General features: G+C 41.9%; 1 protein-coding gene across 2 annotated transcripts in view; it reads left to right on the top strand.

The window, feature by feature from the left end:
* The window catches only part of SDK1 (sidekick cell adhesion molecule 1), a 387,464-nt gene that overhangs the window by 277,747 nt on the left and 91,385 nt on the right, over positions 1–18,332 (top strand). For both annotated transcript variants that reach the window (XM_063171739.1, XM_063171738.1), the window contains exons 19-23: positions 1,193–1,308; positions 4,298–4,490; positions 7,389–7,487; positions 11,934–12,125; positions 13,989–14,110. In XM_063171739.1, the coding sequence (XP_063027809.1) occupies positions 1,193–1,308; positions 4,298–4,490; positions 7,389–7,487; positions 11,934–12,125; positions 13,989–14,110 (722 nt within the window). The remainder of the gene's footprint in view (positions 1–1,192; positions 1,309–4,297; positions 4,491–7,388; positions 7,488–11,933; positions 12,126–13,988; positions 14,111–18,332) is intronic.

Below are 18,332 nucleotides of genomic sequence, written 5' to 3'. Positions count from 1 at the left end.
TTGGAACTTGAAAAGTTTTTGCCCTGTTTTTGAAAAGTGTGGAGGAAACCACCATTTCTCAGTGGGAATCGTGGATTCTCCTTAGAAGCACAAATCATTGGGCTTTGGTAGAAACTTTCCCTTGGAAGCAGAAGGAACAAAGGCTTCCAGGCTTCAAAACCACTTGTGGATAGCTCCTCTTTCGTGGAATACAAATGCACATGGCTGTCAATAGTGATATTTTTGAAGCATTATTAAGCTTATTTTATGGGATTTAAAGTGTCTTAGTCCATTTTTTTGTACTCAGATAGCAGTTTTCTTCTTAAAATTACTATAAGCTTGATAATTTCAGAAAAATAGGCCTGTCTATTAATATTCTTTCCTCTGAGAACTGTAGAAATGACATCTTAAAGCAGTAAGTTGAAGAAATTGCTTGGAATGAGACATTTTATTAAATGGTGAAATATTTAAGTGCTGGTTTTGGTTGTTTGAAGGCAGCATGCCTTTATGTTCCGTGCTTGCTTTTGTATTGAGAAAACATCTGTCTAATTAAATCCTTGGCATAAAATGTTTATGCAGCTTTCAGTAGATTAGAGGATGTATTGGCTCAGGATATATATAATCAATTCAATATACATTAATGCATATCATATCAAGATAAAATGAGAACAACTCTCAATTCCCAAGAAAAACCTTTACTACATGTGATATGACTGGTCCTAATTCTTTAAACAGCAGTAAATAATAAACAGATGCTGTTGCCAGATTATAATTCACAATTAAAACCTTAATTGTGCAAGCTCCATGTTTTCTTGTCTGATCTGGGGAATTGAGCAGCATTAAGGGACTCAAGAAATTTTTCTCAGAAACTCTTCATTCTCCATGCACTCATGGATGACGGAAAGAGCTGTGCTCACCTATCCTAACGTGGCTCAAGTCTTTCTGAGAAGCTCCTCTGCAGGATAATAAGCTGCAGAAGCCATTTCTCCTCCTCCCCTTGAAGGAATCTCCAATACAGGATGAGAAATTAACCCAATTACCCTGCTTTCCAAATCACTGCTGCTGCACAGGAAGTACATCCCTCTCTCAAGGTTGTTATTACTCTGTGACTTGCAAGTGACGCTCCGTGGGTTCTGTGTTCATTTTTCTCTTTTTCCCCTCATTCCCTCTCCTCTCTGTTTTTGCTTTGTTCCCTCTCTGCTCCTGGGAGCAGTGCCCACAGCTCCACCTCAGAACGTGCAGGTTGAAGCGGTGAATTCCACGACCATCCAGTTCTTCTGGAACCCTCCACCCCAGCAGTTCATCAACGGCATCAACCAAGGCTACAAGGTGAGTACACACTTCAAATAATGTCTGCATTAACAGTCCTGGTGTTCTTCAGGAACTTCAGCTTTATGATCTCTGAATCTCCAAAGTGACTCTGTGCTTTCAGGAGTAGCTTACACAGGTAAGATAAAGGGAGAAGTGAGCAGATGTTGCTCCTAACAGGGCTTGGAGCAGCCTGGGATAGTGGACAATGTCCCTGCCCATAGCAGAGGTTGGAACTGGATGATCTTCAAGGTCCCTTCCAACCCAAGCCATTACATGATTTTAATATTTGCAATTTATGTAAGTTCTGAAAAGGGAATGTGTCATAGCATAGAAGTCCTCATACTTTTGTCATTTTCCTGGAGAGTTTCCAAAGCCAGAAAGTAATTCCATGTCAGTTTGGAAAGTCACCTCAGGAGAAATGTCATTGTGGCACTGAAAACCAACCTTGAGGTTTCTGTTTATGCTAATGCAGAATCACCATTTATTTCACTGGGAATCAAGGCATCACACTAAATAATTGCCTTGACTTTCCCACTGTGATGATCTGAGAGATTTGAGAATGTAGAATTTATTAATCAGGCAACATCTGTTGGAGTGCACAGAGCAGAGAGTGCTTAGCAGAGCCTCTGCCCAGTGGAGTGTTTGCTGAGGAGCTGGGTAGGGTGGTTTGTTCTCAACAGAGCCTCCATCAGTGATTCAGCAGTCAGGGCATAATAAATGAAGGGTTTAAAAACCTCCATAGAGAGAACAATGAGAAATCTTGCAGGAATCTCAGAGCAGGAAAAGGGAAGTATGGTCTATGAGCAGGGAGGAGCAAGGTTGATTGGAGTGCTGGGTGGAGTGATTTGAGGAGGATGTTGTAGTTCAAAAGACAAGTTGTGAATTAAGGGATTGTACATGGATTTGAGATGTTTCAGAAGATTTGATCCTTCTCTAAGAATGTCTCAGAGTGACAGAGAACTGAGACAGAGATATGCATGGGAATTTTGGTATTTCTGCCCAAACCAATGTATTTCTCATGAGGGCCAGCAGTGGTTTGAGAATCTCACTGCTGAAGAAGTAAATAAATACATGGAGATGTGTGTGTCTGCTTCTGGCAGGGATAGCTCTCAAGGCTCAGTGACTGACAGGGCTGCAGCACAATACCCTGAAACTCCAGCACAGAAATAGCACTTGGCTTCTGTTCAGACTCTGGCGAATAAAAACACTTTTGGGGTTTAGTGGACTGCAGTGCACTGTAATTTTCTGCTGCACGTCCAAGCACAGTGAACCCATGTTTGCAAAAGTCTTATTTCAAATTTTCATTCTCTGTTATATTCAGAGTTTCAGTGTAAAGGTCCTTCATCTCATTGCATAGCTCTACCTCTAATTTTTGTTTCAATTTCTTCAGCAATACTATAAAAGAAGTAAAATTGTCGTTTGTATCTGTCAGTGGCCAATAAAACCTTCTGAAATTCGCAAAATTTGTATTTCTTTGATTGCAGTAGATTGCCATAGCTTTTACCAACCTGCTTCTCCCATGGGTTGGGAACTGCAGTACAAAGACTGCGTGAGATCATTTCTGTCACTCATTTCTAGAGTAGCTTTGTGTATGATTTATAAGTTTCTAGTAGTCAAAGCCAGGCCTTTGCCTTTCTTAAGGATTAAACCCATTTTTTCCTTTAACTGACAGAATTGTTCACCTGTGTTTTCTGCACACGTTTCCTCACAAACACGCGCTCAAGAGTTCAGTCTTCCAAAGTTATAAATGCCAATCGTAATGCACAGAGGTGATTTAGAAAAGAAAATAAAACTTACTTTCCTCTTCAGCCATTATACATTTTTATCTTTTCTTTGAAATTTATTTGCATCTCAATAAGTTGTAAAGTGCACTTTCTCAAATATGAAATATTCCTAACAAAATTACTCCTAATAGTCCCCTAACTGTGCTTTCTGGTTATCAGAGACTAGACATTGGCTGAATGTGTCAAATATGGCTTATTAATTTCAGGTATCTATTCATGTTTATGAGCCAGAAATCAATACAGGTACCACGATTTAAACAGATACTGAGTCAGGCCTGGAATTTTAACATTCTCCTGTAAGCCACATTATAAGGATTTTTGGACAAAATAAAAATTTCATAGACACTTTCAAGTTTTAGACCCCTAAGCCTTTAAGGCTATTTCAAAAATTGTTTCAGAATTTCAAAGTCCTTTGCCAAAAATGAATTTTTTAAGTCCTCATTTAGGTACCTACACATGAGGTATTGCACTCTCAGAGATATTGATCGCCCAGAACATCCACTGAGATGAATGAAACCTGCAAGACTGAGCTCCTCTGACAAGCACCCTATTTTAAATGCATGAAAATGTCTTCAGGAGTCTAACTTTTGGGACTCAGGTGTTGAAAATTGTAGTAATCATCTTTACAACCGGTTTTCTATTCTTTCTGTAGTTCCAGAACCGCTTGGATCATTCACAGCGTGGATGTCCCCAGTCCACTGAGCCTGAAATGCTCCCAGCCTGTGAGGCAGGGCTGCTCACTGGGGTGCTGGGGGAGCTCTGGCAGGGGCAGGAGGGTGTGTGTCCCCATCTCTCTCCCTCTGATCCCAATAACCTCTCCAGACTGTGGGATCTTTAAAGAAAACAAGATAAAGCATTTATGACAGAGTAGCACTGAAAGTCCTTTTCTTCCTTCTGCGTGCTTTCAGCAGCAGAGACTGGCCAGGCTGATGGGACAAAAGGCTCGTGTCATCTGAATAATGATCTGCCATAATTTTGGCATTGCTCAGCAGCAGCCATGGAGAATTGCAGTGCTGGTGGATCCCCATCAGCAGTGAGTGTTACAGACATCCCTCCAGTGTCACAGAGCTGCATCCATCTGTTCAGCATCAGAGCTGACAGTGCTTTAACAGCATTGCTTGCTTCTTTGCAATCAGATTAAGATGGTTTTGGCAGCCAAACCAACTTTGATTCCAAACAGACACAACTCCTAATGAGAGCTCATCCCTGTTTGAATCTCCCAGCTCCTGGCGTGGCCGGTGGATGCTCCAGAGAGTGTGACCGTGGTCACCATCGCTCCGGATTTCCATGGGGTCCACAGTGGCTGCATCACCAACCTGAAGAAATTCACCAGCTACTACACCTCAGTGCTGTGCTTCACCACCCCAGGGGATGGCCCTCGGAGCCCTCCCCAGCTCCTGCGCACCCTGGAGGACAGTGAGTACCCCAATTTTAAATCTCTCTGCTTAAAATTTGACCTTGAGTTCACAGCAATCTCTTCTCATGTGATCTCAGCCAGTTTTCCATAGGTGTTCTTTCAGCCTGTGGCAAATATTTGATTTTTTTTTTTTTCTGTTTCATTATGGACTAAACCTGGATGAATTTTTTTTTATATTGATGATTAGCTAAGAGCTTCATAGTCTGGTTCAGCCGACACATAATGCATTATGTCTGCAAATCCTTGTGCTCTTAAATCCATGTTCAGGCACGCAAATAAATATGAATTGATCTTCTTAGGAACTGAGCACTGGAACTTCCTGTGGAGGTCAATGATTAATTCACAATTGTTTCCTGCTGTTACTCAATAAATTGAAAATGTCTGTATCTATATTACATTGCAAGTGTTTCTGTGAAAGAACCAGGATCACAGCAAGGTAGTTTCTTGCATCCTGAAAAACTGGAGGCAGGATTAAATAAAATGAACTGAATGGTTTAGCATGTAAATTATTTCCTGCATCAGAAAAAGGTTTGGTCTCTGTGGCCAAAGTTGTTTTCTCAAGATATATTTGGGCCTAACAAGTGCAGTGTGTGTCTGATACAGATAAATTGACTGTGTCCACAGTGATCCTGGCTCTGACCAGTGCTTCAGGAGTATCATAAACACTGCTGCACATTTGCAGGTTTAAACCAGAATAAAAAGTGTCTCGTTCATCCATTAAGATATTGTTTTTAGAAATACTGCTCTGCCTTAATAGGGATCCTTTGGGTTAGGCAGTGTTCCCGTAAAGGAGAATCCAATTGTCATTAACATTCACAGGAGTGAGGCTAAAGTGCTAATCCAATTTTTCATGAGATACTTTTGAAGGAACCTGGAGAAAATTACTCTTCCATGGATTTTTCCTAGTGTGGTTACTCTCCTCTATGTACTAGAACAGCTTCCCAGAGGTAGGAATTTAAGGACCAGAAATCTGTGGGGGCCACTAATCTGAACTCCAGCTTGTGTGTCTGGGATGAAAGCAAAAGGTGTGGTGGAAGTAGAAACGTGTATTAGGTTCCTTATTATCAGCTTTTTTGCCCATTTTCCTAAGGAAAAAAGCTTTAGCTTTAACTTTTGATGATTTGTAAATGTGTTTGAATTCATCTGTCTTCTCCCTCTCAGCACAGTAGAACCCACAGTAGAATGGTTGATCTCAGTGAGTGCAGAAGGGTAAGAAACCAAAGATACAAAACTCCTTGGATTTCACAAAAAGTAATCAGCTGGGAAGAGGAAAGGGACTTTTAATATTTCTGCTGAAGGAATGGCTGCAGAAATGAACCTTAAATCCTTTCCACAAAGTGGGAGCAGGGGCAGAGTCATTGCCCTGGCTCCTTGAGGCTATCTCAGGGAAATGTTGGGATCCCATGCTGATTTAAACACAAGAGAATTCCATCAGGAAACATAAACCAAGAGAGCCATTGTATTTTCTAGATAATCTGAGACATTTCTTGGTGTGTCCAGCTACATGCTGCAGGAGCCTCAGCAGGAGAGATGAGCAGGGTTGATTTATTTATTTATAAACCCTGCAGAATTGTTTCTCTGGGTTTTCACAGTGCTGGAGAAGTTCTGTGCAGGATGGTGTAATGCATCTTGGCAGAGAACTCCTTGAAGCTGAGTTGCTTCAGGATTTATGTGATGGGAAAAAAGATCTGAAAGGCCTGTCATTCATGTTCACAGGTGATCATTTTCTGTCTGGATAGCAAAATTAGGCAATCCTTTAGGTAAACAGGGATCTGTTAGCTGACAAGCTGTAGGTCAGATAAAACCTGGCCTGGACCCACCTGCACCTGTGTTTCCTGATGACTTTAAAATTGGGCTGCAACTGCAGGGGCTGATTGGAGCAAAGCTTTGTGACTGTGTGGTTTCAATATCTGCAGCTCCACAATCCCAAACTGTGATAATTCCATGCTCTTGTTGGGCATTCCTGGGCTCAGCAGTTCATCTGTGTGCTTTGACTACTGGGTACTGCAGAGTGGGTTTGGGAATTTTCCTCCCTGGGACTGCAGAATTGCAAATGGGGTTGTAGCTGACCTACTGGCAGGGTTTGGGCTTTTTTTGTCATAGCTGGAGGGGAATAAGAGGCTGGACTAATTTGAAGAGGAAACAAAACATGAAATTGCAGACAAGAAATTGCCAACTGATGTCAGTGGAGCTGGAGGATACTCAGGCAGGCATCCAATGACAGAAGCACAGTGACTATCAAGTGAACAAAACCTCCTTTTTCCAGTGCCTCGATTGAGGACAGAACAGCATTTGGATCAAAAATCAGTCAGGTTGTCTCCCCTGAAGATCAAAATTGAGGGAGGATGGCATATTCTTGACAGTCATTCCATTTTATGCTCTTTCATTGCACACTAGGGAGCTGAAATTTTTAAGAGCTCTTGAGCTACATCATAAAAACCCTTTAAAAAGTTTCACACACTTGTATTCATTTCACAGAAGACAGTTGCCATTATGTTGGACATTTTTAGAGTTGTTTGGAGGGAATTTATCCAAGCAGTGACTCGTGACTCTGTCCTTGCTGTGACCTTGCATAGAGAAAAGGCTCTTTCCCAGGTGAGGAGATTGCTGGTGGTGTTGCTGCACAAAACAGGGCAGGCAAACACCTCACAGGTATCCTTGAGGGAAAACAGCAATGCTGTTAGATCTCCACACACTTGGGATGGTGACTGGGTGAAATAATTGACGTGATGATAGCCAGAGTGTTTCTTCCCACCTTGCCTTCTCCTCTCACAGAGCTTTCCAGCCTCCCTTAGCCCAGCTCAGGGCCATATTTCTCCATCGCCAACCCTGCCACGTGAATCTGATCCCAGTTAAGGAGTTCACCCATTAACAGCTTTCCTTTTCTGATTTGCCAGAGCCAGGAGCTGTGGGACACCTGAGTTTCACTGAGATTCTGGACACCTCACTCAAGGTCAGCTGGCAAGAACCTGTAGAGAAGAATGGCATCATCACAGGTATCAGCTGCTATCTCTGCTTTTATTCTTTTGTTTATTCAGTGTGTGGGGGGTGGAATGTGTTTCTGCAGTGCAAAACTGTGTAGTGGAGCATTTAGGGAGAATTTGGGCTGTTGCTGGTTTCCTGGCCCCTCCTCTGGGTAATTGAGATGTCACCAGGGAGTGTTACACAAAGTACAGCTCCAATTACTGGCAGCTCATGATTGTGCTTACTGGAAAAGCAGTTTGTGTTAGAAATCAGCTCCCCACAGGGCATCTGGTCTTGTTAAATCCTCCGTGACCTCCACCTGCTTTACTGAATTTTTGGAAATTTGTGAGGCCGTGCTTGGCCTTTGCCCCAAGGGTGGGGGGTCCCTATGCAGAGCTCACAGCTGCAAAGTCTGGATTGGCATTGCTGGGGTTTGCAATCAAGACCAAGCCTGAAATCAGCAGAATCCTTCCTCTGTGATCAAGTGGTCTGGCTGTGGACTGCATGACAGAATTTGCATGTCATTATTTAATCTGTTATAAACTACCACAAGGGTTCAGAACTCTCTTGTTTCCCTTTGATGAGTCTGCCATTTGACAAGCTATTTATCTATTTACTGTATGCCAGTCTAGATACAACAGCAGCAACTTCATTGTTTTTTTTATAAAGGAAGGTATAAATACTTGAGGAAACCTCTAGTTCTTATCAACAGAGGCAATATTGTTTTCAGATGGGAAACTATTGCAGCTGCACAGGATGGACCTTCCATTTAACAAAGGTTTTCAAGGTTTTGAAGCACAAAAAAACTCCCAGATTTTAAATTACTGGAGGTAGTTGGGAAGGGGAAAAGTAATTTCATGTGGATCAAAATATTTTGGTTTTAGAGTTCTAAAATGTTTAATTTTTTTTAATTACATTACCATTTTTTAAAAATGCATTTCAGGAGTTTAAAAAATCAGGTTTTCTGACCCTTGACCACTGAAATATTATATCAGTGTAATTGTCTGGAGGTGTAATTTTTTTGACAGGTGTAATTATTTTGATAGGGTTTCCCTTGTCAGTGTTTTCCTCTCTGGATCTATGACGAACATAATTTGTAGCTGTGTGCTCTGAGCTTTTTGTGGAGTCCTCATGCAGATCATCTCCTGCCTCTCCACCGTGGAAACCTGCCTGAAATATGCACTGATTTAAGTGGTTTGGGAATAGAACCTAATGACTCCTGACAGCAGAGCAGTATTGATTCAGTGAGGATGGCCAAAGCCTTGCAAGCCCAAGTGCTTAAATTTAGGTACCTCCACCCAGGATGATGTAATAGTGCTCCCTGTTAAGCAGCAGGTAGCAGCTCTGCAGAATTACTTTGCTAAAAACAAGCTGCCCCCTCCCAGAATGGGTTGAAACCAGATGGAGCCAAATGATGGACTGGGTTGTATTTGGGTTAAATTGTTTCAGAAGGAATCACCTGAAGACATTTCATGACAAAACACCAGTGTGAAAATGCCCAGCAGAGTCTATAAGGAAAAAAGAAACCTCCTTAATGATGCAAATTGCATTTGGGATAGAAGAGCAGCAAAATTGTTCGTGCCCTGAGCACCTCAAAGGTTTAGAGAGGGCTGCTTGGAGATCTGAGTGCTCAGGGAGGCAATTATTCATCATTTCTGCTCATTGATGTCTTTACTGGACCTTCTTGTTCCCTGCAGGGGCACTGGGAGGAGGGAAGCACGGAGAGGGTGCCCAGCAGCCAACCTGCTCTGGGAAATTGCCCATTACTCTTGCTGTAAATCTCAGTATCTTCCTCGTCCCCTCAGCAAACGTTGATTTATGAGGATCTGGATGTGGACGGACAGTTTGTGATTGGGTGTAGTGCTCTCGTGTAGAGAATTTACTCCCCATCAACAGAAAATTATTTCTGAAACTGCTCTGGTCATTAGTTCCCGTTAGGCAGTGTTTTGTGGAGTGCCAGAGTGTGGGGAAAAGATCTGTGGCACCTTCCCTGTCCTCTCTCACACCGGAGCCAGGGGAATCCCTCTGGAAAATCCAGCTGTGCTGCCCAGGCAGGGCTCACATCTGTAACACAGGGAGTGTGTTCTCACCAGCCACATGGCCCAGAGTTCTGCCCATCTGCCGCCCAGTGTGGCTGCAGTGCTACTTGGGGGTGCAGTGCTTGTTGTTCCTTTCCTTCAGCACTTTTTTTTTCCATCTGTTTTTGTTATGCCTGATTGCGTTTGGCTTTGTGTCTGCTCGCTGTGTATGTACAGATTTTCTGTTCTCATCTTTTATATGACAGGAATTTAACTATGCATTGGGGACTGAAATCCCTGACAGTAAATACTGCCTCTTTGCCTTTTCTTCAATTTGCACAGAAACTTGGGATATTTTTCTTGGTGAACATTTTTCTTTCTTTCCCCAGGAAATAAATACATAGGGACTATGTGCTTAATGGGCGGGAAAGCTGGGTCTCTTCTGTGGTCACAAGGGAGAAGAGATAAAATGTCCAAAGAATAATCACCAACATTTGATGTATAACCTAAGCTTATCCAGATGGGAAAGGAGATATCTCAATCACTGAAGATTGCCTGGTGTGTGCTGAGTGACAATTTCTATTGTCCATAAGCAACAAATGGATAGAGGGAGCATTAAAAGTCCCCTGCTTATCTTCCTCTGGTTATTTATTGTCTGGAACAGGCTGCACCCACAGCTATTGAAAGAAAAGGGTGCTTGTGATGGTCCTTCTGTCTGCAACTCCTTCGTGCCTCTGACTGAGCATCAAACACAGGGAACAGTCAGCCCCCACCTTTCTGCTCACCCTCTGTTAATTCAGGCAACAGAGCCCTTAAACTTTGTCAAAATCTTCCTACAGATTACAGTCCTGTCTGTGCTACATCAGCTCTGGTCTGGCAAATGATTCTTAAGCCTATTCAAAGAGCATCAAAACACCACAGTGTTTCCAAGAGATCAGTAAATTACTGAGTTAATTAATTCCCACTCAGATAATTGTTTAAAACCAGTTCCAGATGAGCATTCAGGAGTTTTTCCCCTTCCCCTCTGCAGTGCAAAGTCAGAGGAGCATTTGTGGTGTAGCTGGAATTGCTGAAGCATCACCTCCCTTTATCACTGCCCCCTCACCTGAAACATAATTAGTGACTGTGTGAGCACACTGAGCCCATTCTCATGCAAAATCAGGTCAAGATGAATCCCTGTCTGTGACGGCAGCTCACAAGAGAGGACTGAGAACGTCTCACACCTCTCACACTCTTGCAGAAATATTTGTCTCACCAGGTTTTGGCTCATGAGATGATTCATTCTTGCTGGTTAATACCATGAGGGATTTTGCTGCATCAATTCATATATGTTAATCAGCTTATCATGTCTTTTTATTTAAAAAAAAATTTTAAAAACCCTTCAAGCCCTCCAACTGGTCTGAATTCCTCATCTTAGATGATGGGAACAGGAACCCAGTAGGGAGTTTCTCTAGCCAGTTTGCCTTGTGCATGGTTCACTCAGTGGGATTCCTTTCTGTTAGTCCTTTTCACTCACTTCAATTTCACAGGCATTCAAGAGCTATGTGTATTTTTTTTTCACCCTCTGAGTCAAATCACAAAGAAAGCGGCAATCAAGCAAACTTTTCAGACATGCTCTCCAAGGACTGACACAGCAAGGTTCACATGGGTTCAAATGAGAATAAAGTGGGACTGGGCAGGAGGAGGACAAGCAGATTTGGAGGTAAAATTGAGCAAATCAGGCAGTGGAAAGTTTCAAAAGTTCTTGGAAGGCAAGTGGTTATCAAAGAGATAAAAAGGAAAGTCTGGTTATGATAGAAGAATAATATGGAGGTCAGGGCAGGTGCAGCTTTGGACAATGCATTGGCTCCAAGATGGTTTTGAAAGAAAGGATAATGATTCACCCTGCTGAAGGATTTCTGCAAGGAACAAGCGGTGGGGAGTAGAGGTTTTTCAGTTCCTAGAAGATTCCCACAATGTTCCTGCCTGCTTGTTATTGGCAGATTTCTGAGTATTTCTAGACAGGCAGCACTGAAGGTTACTTCAGCATGCAAAGGGAGAAAGCCCTGCTAAGCACATAGAGATTTTAAATTAGATATTCCAGTAGATGTTATATTTCCCAGTGTTTCTTCCTGTTTGCTTTGTAGAGTTCACAGAATGAAAGTCCACCTTTCTGTCAGGTTATTTCCAGTTTTCCAGGCCATTTCATACCAAGCATGGAAAAAAAAGACAGCTGAGACCTCATGTCCTCATGACAGGGAGATAATGCTCTGGGGGGTACCTGCATCAATTGTTTATCGGAAATAACAATATTTTAAAAATACTTGGGTATTTTAGCCAGTGTTTACTTCAAGGAGGGTTTATAGAAGGCAATCACAAGGAATGGCATAAGGCACAAGGATCCACCACTGCCCACATGGCCACGCAGGAATTCTCTGGGTTCTTGGTGCCCCCCTGAGCTGTGGGTGATGTGTTTTGCAGGGTACCAGATCTCCTGGGAGGTGTATGGCAGGAACGAGTCGCGCCTGGCCCGTAGCCTGTCCAACAGCACCCTGGAGTACAAGATCACGGGGTTGTCCTCCCTCACCACCTACACCATCGAGGTGGCGGCCGTCACCGCGCAGGGCAGCGGCTGGGTCACCTCCTCCACCATCTCCTCTGGAGTGCCCCCAGGTTGGTCAAACTGCAGCAAACAAACCAAAACAAAACCTGATGGTTCTTGGTGTTTCTGTGTTCCAAAGGTCACAGGCTACTTCAGTTCAGCGGTATTAAAAGTTATTTTATTTGTAAAGCACTGGAGTTCTCTGCCGCGTAATTTGGATTTAATTTTTGGGGCAGACTGAAATGTTAAAGGGAAGATATTTGCTGTTTGAAATTTCCAGGAAGTTGAGGATGTTTAATACAAATACCAAAAAAATGTGTGGGTATGACAATGGAATGGACAAAGTAATAAAGTGGATACAATACAGAATCTCTTGACATTTACAAAGTGACATCAAAATGAAGCCTGAATCAATTCAAAGTGTTGCTTTGGGGCAAAAAACAGAGTTTGGGTGATATTAAAAGGGAAAGGATTTTCCATGTGGAAGTAATATAGCTTATGTCAACTATGAGTGTTTCACTTGTGTAGTGAAACTAAAATCTTATTTACAAGAATTTGAAGTTTTGGCCTGAAAAAACATTTGGGAGGAGGCAGTTCTGTCCCACATTGTCTGAGCTACCATTTGGGCACCTGTGCATTTACCCGTCTTGTATTTTCTTTTTAAAATTCTACACTCCACCCCATCCAGTGTAAAAAGCAAACTAAACAGCCAATTCATACCTCAAATAAGCAGTTTCAGTTAATATAGATGTTACACAAGTAGAATTTTCCAAAGTGGAGCAGTTATTGCTCATCACTGAGGAAATCCAATTTTTCCCTTCCCCAGTATTATTTACCTTTTCTGTGTGTCCTAAAGTATGTTTGCCCTTCTGTTCCCTAATCGTAGGTAATTATGACAAGCTGCAGACTGGATCAATGCCATGATATCTGATGGCAGGGTGCCTGCCAGATAACAGCATTATCCCACTTGGGCAGGGTTAGTTGATCGATCGTGGTTCCCACAAATATGAAGTAAGAACCAAGAAATACTGGGTATTTGTGCATATCTGAAATATATGCCAAAACCCTGCCCAGTTTTGGCCTTTTGCAGTTGAACAGAGTGCAGAATTTTGATAAAATTACAGGATGGTTTGGTTTGGAAGGTACCTGAAAGATAATTTAGTTCCAACCCCCTGCCATGGGCAGGGACACCTTCCACTATATAATTACTGATTATAATAGTTATTTCCATTTGTTATAAGTGCAGGTAACTATTGAGAATTTATTATAAACACTCTATATTTAATCTCTTTCCTGAACTTGCTTTTGTTGTTAATTCAGATGATATTAAAAATGTAAATGCCACTGTAATCTTCACTGATGGGAGGCAAAGATCTGATTAGGGCTTCAGATTTTTCCTTGTAGGAGGTCACCCTCTTTATTTGCTACAGGAATTGAAAAAAAAATCATCTACTTTATCAAGCATTAGGAATGCCCTGAAAAACCTAGATATTATAGGTCAATATTAAATACACCACCCAGAACTTTGAGCTTTTTCCAGTTGTAATTGTATGTCCTCTAAGAAGGAAATAAACATTATTGTAATTTAATTCTGGGGAAACAGAAATTCAGTGGAATTAGGTGACTTGGCAGACATGGAGCTGGGAAGTGCCTTCCCCCAGGAACCACCAGGGTTTGTTTATTGGGAAGCTTCTCTAAAGCAGTACCTGTAATTCTGTAGATATGCCCTTTCTTTTCTCATTTGATCTGTGACAATGTGATGCATGCTCAGAGCAGAAATAGTAATGCTGTGGGTAAAACTCTGCCAAAAAGAAAAGATAAATAACCACAACTGGGGCAAATGGAGCCCTTTTCCCTTGGAAACTGAATGTCAGCTTGTGCTACTGGCTGACAAAGAGTGTTTCTACCTCTCATTTATTTTTCTCTTTCTCCAGAACTTCCAGGTGCTCCAACCAACCTGGTGATTTCCAACATCAGCCCTCGCTCTGCCACACTTCAATTCCGCCCGGGATACGATGGCAAAACCTCCATCTCCAAGTGGATAGTGGAGGGCCAGGTATGTCCCTGACAAAATTATCTTAATGAAGTTTCTGGGCACTTAAAATGAGCCTAAATGATGAATTACCATTGGGATTTCAGTTTTTGTTTAACTTTGGAGCAGAGCTCCTCTGTAAATGCTGGAGTTGCTGTCCAGGGGTTCTGGGAAGGTTGGGATGCAGGGGAGTTTGAGGGGCTCAGTTCAGAAATGTCTGTGTCAGCCAGAGAGAAAAGGGTCAGATGGATGCTGGGACTTCTGTTCAGAAGAACAACAGAAAAAAATTATGTATAACATATAATATGTATATATGTATGTGAGAATGCTTGTCCTTTAAATAATTCACTTGGGGTTTTGTTTATGTTCAGAAGAGCACCAGGTACACCATAAACAGCACACACAGCAGAGCTTTAGTCCCATCTTTCTATTTCGAAAAGGATTTGAAACTTGTGTTCAGGTTCTGTGAGGTGTCTTTTCAAAAGTTTGGAATTGTTATCTCATAGATTCAGAAGTATAGGAAGAATTGCACTGAACAGTAAAGATACCATTATTCATGAGATTAAGTGTATTTTTCTATCTTGTAATGGAATATATCAAGGTTTTCTATCCAGGCCTCTAGATATGAATAGGATGAATTCTCTTCTCCATCAGCTTTAAACAATATCCCTCTTTCTGCTGTCATTATGCCTTGGAGGAGTTATATTTTCCTCATTTGTTCTCCTGACAGATGAGCTTTGCTTCTTCCTTTCCTCCCACAGGTCTTTATAAATACTGTAATCTGTTTTTAAGACCAAATGTTGGACTTCTTAAATCACCATCACCACTTAGACATGTTGATACAATCACTTCACTTGGTAATGAGATTGTTGTGAACAAGTTGGTACATTTTGTGCCATTTATATACACATTATGGCATATTACAGAATTAAACACCAAAATCCAATAATATGGTGGCTTAGCACATTCTGAGAAGCATTTTCCTGCTGGAGCACTGCATTTGATGTTGGTAGGAATTTGTTAATTCAGTGAGTTACAGAATGCTGCTGAAGTGAAGCAAATTTGAATGCTTTAAAACTGCAGTGATAATTACCATGAAGTTCATCTGCATCCTTGAAGAGCCCTGGGTACAAACAGTGGTTTGAACAGTCCTTGCTGTGCAGGGAGAGTCTTTCTTGTTCACAAACCCTCACCAACATCTCATGCATCATTAGAAAAGTCCAGGGGTTTTTGGTTCTGACAGATCCAGGAATTATTTGTTCCTTTTGAAGAAGGAGCACAACCAAGTCCTTGAGGAATCTGGGCATTCCTTTTAGCCACAGCAACCCTACAGGTTTCTGCTGCACCAACCTCACTGCTCAGCTTCAGCAAAACAAGAAATGTTGCTCCTAGTGGATTTCAGGGAAAAATAAAAACTCTTGCTCACCTGATTAATGAAAATCAGTTCAGGTATGCAGTGAAATTGGTGAGTCCTCAAGGATATAGGAAATCCTGTTTCCAGGATGACAACTGCATATAATCCTTTGTTCACAGCCCCTTTCTGCCAGCACTCCTCTCAAACTCTTTCTCTCTGAAAGTGCAATTTCACAGCACTTTCAGCCAATCTAAAGCAGAGCTCTGGTTGTCCTGCTCCTGTTCCCTCTCCCCATCCCACTTACCAAGACTTTTCCTCCTCCTGCCTTCTATGTGCACTGACAGAGGATAAGACATGGAGCTGCTGTGAGCTTTGATCCAGCCAAGAACAAATGATTTTCAGACAGATCAACTGTGCACAGGCTGTGTGTGATCAGAACATCATTGTGAGGGGAGGAGGTGTGAACATGACACTGGGAGCAGAGATAAGGGCAGGAATGCCTCTGTCCCCACTTGAATCTAAACTGCCTTGGACCTGTCCACCTTTCAAAGAGCTTTTGCAAAATTGTTTTTTGGTGCCAGTGCCACCCCAGTGTCCATTTCTGCCTTTGATGTGGTCTGTTCTCAGCTGGGATTTGTCCATGCTGGGGTGCAGGCTGGTGTTGCAACATCTGTATTTTAGCATGGACAATCATAATTGTTCCTTAGGACTATGCTGGATTGGAGAGCTGTGGCTGTACAATACTGGAATGGAGGGAGGGGTTTTGTCCTTCTGGATCTTTCATTCATTGACCCATGTACAGCTTTTAATAGCAGTGTTAAGTGTCTCATGCCTTGGCATTAAATTAAAAGCCACTTAAGGGGTGGTTTTGCACTCTCTGATTTTAAAGCTGATGGCATTGCCAAGGGACAGGATGACATTCAGCTGTAAAACATAATCAGTGATTTGGGCTCTTCATCTGCATCCCTCCTCCTCTGTGAGCTGGGCAACACCTTTGCTTTGGACATCCCTGATAATTCTGGCTCTTCTCTTCCATCTCTACTGGGAATTTACCTTTCACTCTCAATGTCTGAATCCTTACAGACAAAATTCAGCTGCTTTGTATTCACAATCACAACCAACCTGCCGCCAACGTGTTTTTCTTCTTTGTTCCTTTATTTGGCAGAAAGCTTCCTTGGTGAGGGCAGGTCTAGAAAATGTTCCAAGTGCTCCAGTTTGGCTGAGAGCCATTTTTGAAGTCTGATACTTCATGAACAATTTGGATGAGAAACACAGCTGGGAATTCCAGCTGACGTGAAATTTTTGTGCATCTGGCCTTGGTTTCTGCTTTTTGTTCCTGGGTGTAAATTCATGGGAGCCACTGTGGAACTAATTCTCAATTATGTCAATGAGCATGAGAGGAGATCAAGTCTTTAAGAGTTTAGTGTTGGTAGATACTGAAATATCAAGCATTAAAAATCCCATTTCTTTGTTTCTAGTGAAGGTACATCCTGTACTTTTGAAGGGATTTTTTAAAAATCACTAGATTGTTTCTTTTCCATCATTTTATCTAGACTCAGGACTGGAAGAAACTGGATTTCCAGACAGAGAAATATAAAAATGTACCAATGCTGTTTAAAAAATACTTCTAACATTTTTTTAATATTACACAGAGTAGAAATTAAAGGGATGAGGCTCAAATGCAGTATAAAGGTTCTACTGACACTTGTTCAGAGGGACCAGCAGTCTCACTGCCTTGTGGCATTGACACTCACAGGTAACTTGTTCCTCTACAAAGAATTTCAATAAATCCTTCCAGCCATCTTGTCCTTTCAGATGTAGTCAGAGCATATATTGCTGACTTTTTTTTTTTTTGCAATTTTCAGCCAAGAATGACTACAAATCCCTGCTGGTGTTCATGTAGTTTCATGTTTGTGCTCTCTGGCAGTTGCAGCCCAGTTTTTTCTTTTGTTGGATTTTTTCCTGGGTTTTTTTTTCAGGAAAAATGTGTATAAATTGATCATGGAATGGTTTGGGTTGGAAGGGACCTTAAGGATCATCCATTTTCAACCCACCCTGGCTGTGCCTTGGTGGGTGCTCAGTCCACAGCATCGAGCTGATTACAGAATCTGGGGTAGCTTCTGCCCAGTCAGGTGTGTTTTTCTGGTGATTAACATTATTTGCAGGCAGCCCAAGACCTGCAGAATGGCTGAAAGCTGTTTCTGAAGAGGCATCACATTTCCTGGAGCCATGAGTGTATGGGCTATTATAGAGAGTTTTTGCTTAAAGCCTTTCTGCTGTTTTTAGAAAGGTTTTTGTATGAATGTCATGGTGAGCAGGAGCAGAGTTTCAAAGTGGTAAAACCTTTAAAGTATTATCTCTGTGTTGCCTTCTAAAGCTGTGAGTTGGGAAAGAAGTTGCAACTTTAGCCTGGAATTTGTGTGGTTTTGTGGGTGAAGCCAGTGACCCAGATAGGATTCATCCTTTGCACCAGGTGATTCTCTGGGTGTCGTTTTCACTTCAGAGCTGGTAAACAAAGTGTCTGAACCTCTGACAGTTTTATGCCCTTGACAATCTCTAAATCAAAAATGGCTGAATCGATGTAAGGATTTAGTAAGAAAAAAAATTGCACCAGGGCTGACATCCCCTGAACCGAATTTCTCCCAGAGCGATTTCAAATGTGTGAGTTATGGAGCTCTAAAACGAAAACTCTGGCACATCCTGAACTATAGCAGGACAAGGGCTACCTCTGTAATGTACAAGAACATTGTGTTTGCCTTTCCTGCAGTTAGTACTTCATAACTGGAGTTTTGGAGGCGTTTCTGTCTTATATACATGATTTTTTCATTCCAAATTTGAATGTTTTGGGTTTTCTTTTTAAAGTCAGAATTATGCAACTTTGCTCATGCAGTG

Source organism: Melospiza melodia, chromosome 18 (assembly GCF_035770615.1).
Source record: "Melospiza melodia melodia isolate bMelMel2 chromosome 18, bMelMel2.pri, whole genome shotgun sequence".
NCBI classification, from domain to species: domain Eukaryota; kingdom Metazoa; phylum Chordata; class Aves; order Passeriformes; family Passerellidae; genus Melospiza; species Melospiza melodia.
Note: the sequence above shows the minus strand (reverse complement) of the source record. Positions and strands in the feature narration are given on the sequence as shown.